Source organism: Sander lucioperca, chromosome 16 (genome assembly GCF_008315115.2).
Source record: "Sander lucioperca isolate FBNREF2018 chromosome 16, SLUC_FBN_1.2, whole genome shotgun sequence".
Lineage (NCBI taxonomy): Eukaryota > Metazoa > Chordata > Actinopteri > Perciformes > Percidae > Sander > Sander lucioperca.
Window position 1 is genome coordinate 21,871,211 of NC_050188.1, and position 8,489 is coordinate 21,879,699.

The 8,489-nt window shown below is 40.4% G+C and overlaps 1 protein-coding gene across 3 annotated transcripts in view; it reads left to right on the forward strand.

The window, feature by feature from the left end:
* The window catches only part of satb1a (SATB homeobox 1a), a 14,474-nt gene extending 8,104 nt beyond the window's left edge, over window positions 1-6,370 (forward strand). For all 3 annotated transcript variants that reach the window (XM_035993278.1, XM_031323260.2, XM_035993279.1), the window contains exons 8-11: window positions 276-473; window positions 1,870-2,025; window positions 3,765-3,968; window positions 4,352-6,370. In XM_035993278.1, the coding sequence (XP_035849171.1) occupies window positions 276-473; window positions 1,870-2,025; window positions 3,765-3,968; window positions 4,352-5,248 (1,455 nt within the window). In that variant the 3' untranslated portion in view covers window positions 5,249-6,370. The remainder of the gene's footprint in view (window positions 1-275; window positions 474-1,869; window positions 2,026-3,764; window positions 3,969-4,351) is intronic.
* Window positions 6,371-8,489: the final 2,119 nt, after the last annotated feature.

The window sequence follows — 8,489 nt, forward strand, 5'->3', positions numbered from 1 at the left end:
TTTAAGATTTTCTATTTGAATGCACAGCAACGGAATAAACTATAGCCTTAAGATAATTTTGTTGATAACTTTGGCAATATTTTCACACCAGCAATCATGTTCTTTGAATACTACATGAATTTGACATTGCATACATGTATCACTGTGTATTGTTTTCTTATACTAATTAATGAGTATCGACTGTGTGTGTGTGTGTGTGTGTGTGTGTGTGTGTGTGTGTGTGTGTGTGTGTGTGTGTGTGTGTGTGTGTGTGTGTGTACTTGGGCCTTTACCAGGGCCTGCTGTCAGAGATTCTGCGGAAGGAGGAGGATCCTAAACACGCCTCCCAGTCTCTGCTGGTCAACCTGCGGGCCATGTATGGCTTCCTGCAGCTGCCCGAGGCTGAGAGGGAGCGCATCTACCTGGAGGAGAAAGACAGAAGCCTGACTGGCTTCACCCCAAACTGCAATAACACGCCACCAAGATCCACACAGGTCAGCCAGTAGAGAGCTGAAGTCAAAAATCAGTGTCTCAAAGCTTCTGTGAAATGTTTTTTAAGGTGTTTCTCCTCAAGAAAGAGCACTCAATATTGAAGTGGGAGTTCTGTTAGTTAGCTGAGCATACATAAGCAAAAGTAAAATGTAACAGATTTAAAATATGCTGTCCTATAAAAGAGAACACAGAACCATCTACGTTAACATTTGTGGTTTTGAGCGACTTGTTTCAACAACTAACAATAGATTGCTGAGACCTTTGGTATTGAGGCTGCCCTCAGGAGGAAATGTAATACAAGTGGTCAAAATCAATGGCATTATAATGGCAGAATATGAATTTTTCAAATGCCTGTAAGACTGATGACATTCCCATCAGCCTCAGCTGTACTTTGTGTTTAGGACTAATTAGCAAATGTTTATACAGTTAACACGCTAAACTAAGGGGGTGGACATTGTAAACATTACACCTGCCGCACATTACACCTCTATTACACCTCCAACTGCATGTGAGGATTGTCATTGAGAGTGTGTTAGCATACTGGTGCTAACATTTAGCTCAAAGCAACACTGTGCCTAAGTACAGCCTCACAGTGCGGCTAGCATGGCTGTTGACTCTGTCTTGTTGTTTTACCATTTCACACAAAACAGCAATTTTATATTAGCAAATCAAATGATTGGAAAGCATTGTAAATGAATGAAATTGCTAACTGATGCTTGAAAACAATTAATATATGGATTGTTCTCTTTAAAATGATACTTCATTTTTCCAAAACTTCAGTGCAGGAAAGATTATATGAACTATGTCAATGCAGTAGACTGACCCTACCAGCTTCTTCTCTAGCCTTGATTTTAATGAGTCCTCCCTCATTACTTCTTTCATTCATAGCTGCTATTTTTTTAAGGTTATTTTTTGACATTGTATGCCTTTATTTGATAGGACAGCTTAGACATGAAAGGGGAAAAAGAGGGGGAATGACATGCAGCAAAGGGCCGCAGGTCGGATTGAACCTGTGGCCGCTCTGCTGTTTTTTTACCCTCATTTTCTGGTATTTCCAATCTGGTATGGGCAGCACCCTGTGCACTAAACTGCTGACTCCACTAATATACAGTTGCCAGCTGCTTTTCCTGTCAGGGAGGAGCTTCACTTTGTGCAATGGTTCATGCTGTCCCCCCCAGATCACACTACCCTTTGTGGCACCTGGCTGTATAAAGGACAGGATGCCTCACCGGCTTCCCATTTTCAAATACTTTAAAGTGTTTTAGACGAAGCGCTTGGCCAAGCTGGAATTGTCTTTGCTCTGTATTGGATTCATTTCACTTTGCTGCAAATTCCCCTTACTTAGATGCTTACTGTGGCTCGCTTGTCTTTCTTGTCCTCTTTTATGTCTCTTTTTAGGCGAGACTGTCCCCAGTTACAGGGGACAGAGGCTTGAGGACAGACAGTTGTGTTCTCAATGTCAGTGCTTCTATCTACGAGGACATTCAGCATGAGATGAAGAGAGCCAAGGTGTCTCAGGCTCTGTTTGCAAAGGTGGCCGCCTCCAAGAGTCAGGTACTTTGAGTGAATCTGATAAAGATGTCCAATCCTTCCACATATTGCAACCAATTGTCTCTATTGCTTGATTGTTCAAATGTAGCTTACATGATGAATCAATCTCCTCAGTTAAGGCAGGGATAGCCAGTGTATGTGGAGGAAACCCAGACAATCAACCCAGCAGCTGTACTCTGCAGAGGACTATCATCGTGCATCAGGCTGCTATTGTGTCCTAAATTATCGCTTTAATTGTCGCCCTACAAAAACACACTATACACCACTTATTTGTGCACAAAGACATACTGTATGAGCACATGCATGCGCATGCAATCCCACAAACACACACAGGCACACAAATGCACTAATATATACACACACAGGCATGATTCGAGTGGTTATTGTTCTCATTTTTATGGCAGCCCCATAAGCTTGTTATTGCCTTTTGTTCTGAGGATAATTTCCCTTCATGGAATGGAGGGATTTCAGCTGTCTCATTTTCTCTTCCTCTTGTGTATGTCTCCAATTTTCACTTTTCTTTGCTGTTTCTTTCTTCCTCCCTTCTCTACTCATCATAAAGATGTTTGGAGGTCATTCATCGGTCATGCCAGTACAGACAGGTGGTCCAAAACCCCTGAGGTTCTTTTTCTATCTGTTATCGCTAGCCTCCCTTTTTACTTTACTTTCTCTGTGTTCTCTTTAGCTCTCTCTCTTTATCCCTCTCTTTCTCCTGCTCCCTCTCTCTCTCTCTGTATTACCGGGCTGTTTGGCAGGCAAAACCATGCTGCATCTCTCTGTTCTATCTGCACTGTGCATCTGGATGGCATTGTGTGCTAGACTTGGGCTAAAGCCAGGTGTGTGTGTGTGTGTGTGTGTGTGTGTGTGTGTGTGTGTGTGTGTGATCAGCCTGCTTGCAAATGTAATCATGCTCCAATTCATGAATCTGAAACTAGCTTGGCTTTACGTTCCTCAATCTGCCACTCATAAGTTTCTTCCCTCGTGATGCAGAAAGAAATTCTAGCTAATAAGAAAATCTCTCCATCATCTTTTGGCTTTGCTTTACGACATGAACCCATTTTAAATAAATGTGAAAAGAAAATTATTGTGACTGTATAGTTTATAGACCAAGGGAAGGCTGTTAGTTTCTGAATTCAGACCTCAATGTTGCCGTTATTACCACTTATATCTTTTTAAATTATAACTAGTCACAGAATGAATAGGAGAGTGGGTGTGTGGTGGTGACATCAAAATGTATACAAATTTACATGATGTTGCCATGGCAATGTTGATGTATCAATGCTGTATTAGCCTTACAACAGAGATCCCCACTATAGAATAGATCAAAGTATTAGATTTTAAAGAAAAATGCTGCATAAATATGCTTAATGAGTTATAAACTGGCTTTGTTGAAATGACCGTCCCCTAATATTTCCTTTTTTTCCTACTTAGTGCCACAGAAACTTATAAATGCACTTTGGTTATGCATTCAGTACTTAAAGGTATGTTGAATGGTGATGTTAGCTTAGCTTAAGAAATAAATGTCTTTGCAATAAAGTAGCAGCTCCATTTGAAGGCAGGTAGTCTGCAATCATAAACCTCTCCAGAAATGGATACCTGGTCTATCTATGGATACCTGATACATCCTCATATCTGCTTCCAACTACATTATAGTTTTATAAACCAGTTATTAAATGTTTGTATAATGCTTATAAATGCTTAATAGGGGGACTTACAGTAAAGTGTTACCGTTCCTCCTGTAGGGCTGGCTGTGTGAGCTGCTGCGTTGGAAGGAGGATCCCAACCCAGAGAACCGAACCCTGTGGGAGAATCTGTGCATGATCCGCCGGTTCCTCAGCCTGTCCCAGACTGAACGAGACACAATCTATGAACAGGAGAGCAGCAACACAATGGCACAGCAGCACTGCACTGACAGGCTTAAGCTGCTCAGCAATGACAATACACTGGTGAGACTGCAAAAACAAGATAAACAGCATAATTACACACAGACTGCTGTTCTAAACACCGTCTCTGGTAGATATTGCTTGTCAGCTATAGAAACAGCAGTTTGGAATACATTGGAGAGAAAAGTATAGTATAGCAAAGTATAGCAGATAAATAACTTTTTTTTAGAGGGGAGCCTGTCCTTCAAAAAAAAAATCACTTCAAATCATACAAATATATTTCTGTCTAGGCTAAATTCATTTAACATCATCTACCATTACAGATAAACACACTAATATCCACTTTAACACAATGGAAATTAGTTGGTGTTGAAACTATAAAATACAAAAGACCAAATGCGGCTTTTTACTCTAATTACTTCTAATTTCTCTTTTTCACTTGTCAGTACCAACGCAACTCTCCGCTGCCACAGCAACACCATCTTCAACCTCACCAACCCCTGCAGCCAGAGGCAGGACCTCACCTGTCTCCACGGCAACCGTGTGCCGCATCACCAGCTGAGTCTGAGGCTGGGGGCAACTGGGGGCACATGAGAGTATGTCTACTGGGCAGGGGCAGTAGTAATGGGGAGAGATGGGATAGTAAGGACTGGGGTGAGGGGGGACAGGGAGAGAGGAGCAGTTTGGGAGGAGACTGGGTTGGTACTGGTAGAGTGAGGGACAAAGATACAGAAAGAAAGGAGCAGGTGAGGGATGAACATGTGGGAGAGGAAGGGATTAATGAAATCATTGGAGACAGCAAAGAGGAGAAGGAGAAGCTCACTATGAAGTGGCCCGGCATGAAGGATGAGGACCAAGGCAGGGCTGGGGTTTGTTCAAAGGCAGATAATCAGGTCCAAGGTGTAGATGAGGTCCAATGTGAGGGGTTAAGAGTGTCCCACGAAGCACTGGGAATCCTGCAGAGCTTCATTCAGGACGTCGGCCTCGACCCTGACGAGGAGGCCGTCCACACCCTGTCGGCTCAGCTGGGCCTGCCCAAACACACCATCCGAGGATTCTTCAACAGTCAGGACCACGACCGGCATCAACACGACAGCCGGAGCCCAAAACCGAGTCGAGACAGCCAGCATGGCTGCACAGACCCAAACATCTCCCAGACAGACATAACTGCAGAGGAACAGGAGGAGGAAGATGGTGGAAGGACTGAAACGGCACAAAAGGAGGTGGAGGAGGAGAAGCAGACAGGGAGAAATGAAGCAAGCGAGATTACTGTTTTGAAAGAATCTAATGTTGGCACTCAAACCATTACAGCTATGAAGGAGGAGCAGGAGAGCTACATCTAACCCAAATCCATGCAGTGACATACACGTTTCGACTCACAGTGTTTTATGTGTGCGTCTTTAAATGCTGTGGAAAGACTAAAAGCTGAGTTATTGTATATGTTTATACCAAGGATGGTGGTGGTCATATACAGACAGTACACCTGCATTAGAAAGCTTAGAAGGCTGTCCTGATTTGAGCATCTCTGCTGCACTTGAGACAGAAAATAACTGACTATATGTGCAGATACTGTTTGAACACATTGTTTCTGTGTAGATATATGTGTATGGACGAATGGGACCCAATACAAAGAGCCTCAGATTACACACTGTTAAAAAAAGAGACATTTTAGTTGGTTGACTGATCTAAAGTTTAAGAAATGTTAATGCCAGAAATGCCTTGTAGAATGTGGCACTGCCAATAATTTTTTTTTTAATAATCTATATCTCCATTGTTTTTGTTTTTCTATGTTTTTTTAATAGTGCTTTCTGTTTTGGATCAGATTTTGTAAGTAATTTAAAAAAAACTGTTACTTTCAGGAATCTCAGTGTTATATCTTTCTTGTTCAAGTCTGCTGTCACATTATATGTAATACCAAGTTTCCTGACTCTGTTTTAAAAGAAATTATAGTTGAATTTGTAAATGATATATAGCTTTAGGAATGAACCCTTTCATAAATGACAGGGCACAGTGTGCATTTGTTTTACTGCAGTGTGTAATAAATCAATAGATGAAACAATGAATTAGTTACCAAACTGATCAATATATGGACATGTAAAATCTCTACTGCAAATGAGTCCATGTTTGTTCCTATTTCTCACCATTAATCATAAAGTTTTGTTGAGATCTAATTTGCTCCCGAACACATCATAATTTACATACAGTGTTTCTATTGATGCATGAATCTATACATCTCTCTCCCCAAAATAGCTATGTTATTTTGGGGAGTGTTATGTTTACACATCGTGTGGTTGTCGTATTGTACTGATTTACATACTGTAGCAGAGACACGAAGCATGCTGGAGAACACAGTGTTTAATGTTTCTTCATGAAAGAAAGATTGTGGACCGGAAATATGAGACTGAAGCCGTGCAGTGTGTACATAAAATGTTGAAATTAAATGATAGCACTTTCATTTGTAAAAACAAAACAAAAAAAACTTCAAAATCTTATTCATAATTGTACTGTATGTTCATTACTTCAGTCTGTTGTGAGCATCTGATCTTACAGTTGAAAAAACTGAGTGAGATTAATAAAAAGGTATGTACTTTGAGAGTCCAGAAGCATGGACAATAACTTTTTATTTAAAATAATTTCATTTCATTGTATATATTACCATTCAAATAGAAAGTGGAAACCTTCCTCGCCCATACAAACAGTGACATATGATGTTTCTCACCAGGAAATTGAGGTTTGTGATAGAATCCGCAGGAACACACTGAAGCTGAGATAGCTGGGAGGGCATTATGTTGTTTTTGTTTTCTGACTTATAAAAAGATGGGTTGTTTTCCTCCTAAGTAGCAAAATATCAGCAGATGGCATTTGCACTTTGACAATAATCACTTGGGATGTGTTAGCGATGTATAGAATTGGATTTGGGGACAGTCTATATGAGATTTATCATGCTAGAAAGACTCTTTGAAACAAGTAAATAAGAGATGAAGCTCATTTATCAGACTGCTATTTCAAGACAAGCAGAGGGCTGCTGTTGCCTATTAAAGCTTAAATCGATGGTTCTTATGTCCACTGTCTGTACTGGAGTTATAGAGTTAGTACTGATGGTTTTCTCTTAACTAGGCTATGTGTTTGTTTGTGAATTGCTGTCATTGTTTCCAGCCATCAGACATTCTTCTGTGTTTATCACTGGGGCTCTCTGTACCAGTGGATCTGTGTCTCTGTCTGCACAATCACATGCCCTTCAGTGCTGTTTTCTATCTTATGTCTCTTTTTATTCCTCTTTTACTTTATCTGTCTCAACTACTAATTCTATTCATGTTTCTGTCTGCCCCTGACTCTCATCCGTCTCACCTCAGGACTCTTCACATTGCTGCTCCCCCACTATACTCAGACAAGCCCCATTTGGTCAGAATAGCTTCACAGAGTAATTCAATAAAGCCATGATCTTTTTCTGTCATCTGTTTCCATGACGATACCTAAGTCAGGGCCAACAAGAGGCCATGAAAGCCTTATCATCAGCAATATTAGCTATAATAATGATGTTAATGGCGCTTTCGAAATGCCATGCCTGTGATGATGATGATGGTAATGGCAATGATGGTCATTATGACTGCTTTGTTTTAACCCCCATCCCCACCCGCACTACACACACACACACACACACACACACACACACACACACACACACACACACACACACACACACACACACACCACTATCAATTGACTCACTAATGCTATTTAATGTCACCTATATATTTTCACATGCCTTTTCTTGTATCATGACCGTCCTGCTGCTTGGGTTTAGTTTGTTTTTGTATCCTTTTGTCTGTGGGAAGCACTTTGTGATAAAGATATTTGATAAAAGCACTCTACAGATAAACTTGACTTGTCTGACCTCAGACATTTCTGCAATTAAGTCTCCAAAAAACGTGATCCTTATTAACCCCACAGCCCCTTCAATCTGTATTATTTCTCCTTGGCAGTGTGATAAACCACAACATTGAGATCTACTAACGCAGCATTCTTTGTCTCTTTTTCTTTGTTCACTATCTTACCACCCATATTCTTTTTATTCTACACTGAAATATGTTGCTGCTTTTTATTGCAAATAAGGGCCCTGAAAGCCAGTTTTGGGAAATATGCACCACTTCATATCCTGTATGTTTTAGATATTTGCCCTGACAGTTCTAATTGCCATACTGTAGCTTTACCAGCTTTATAGGACATTTTGTCTTTTAGTTTATCAGGTAAACTCATCCAATGTATTGTTTGACCACTGAACGGAAAACAAAACCAATTTATTCACAGCTAAATAACATATACCTGTAACCTTTTTTTGTGATAAAATTTTATTATTGACTGATAAACATTATTATAAGTGTCATGCTGAAGGAGGACAGCTACACCAGCCATAAAGAGTCTCCACAACCTGGCAACCAAACTTTCTTATTAACAACCGATTTTAAGCAATAGTGATATACTTCTCGTTTATTATTGCCTTGAAACAAAAACCACATTTTTGTCGTTTATGATGTTGTCTACAGGTGAATTACTGTAAAGGTTCAAGAGCGAAATCTTCCTGGT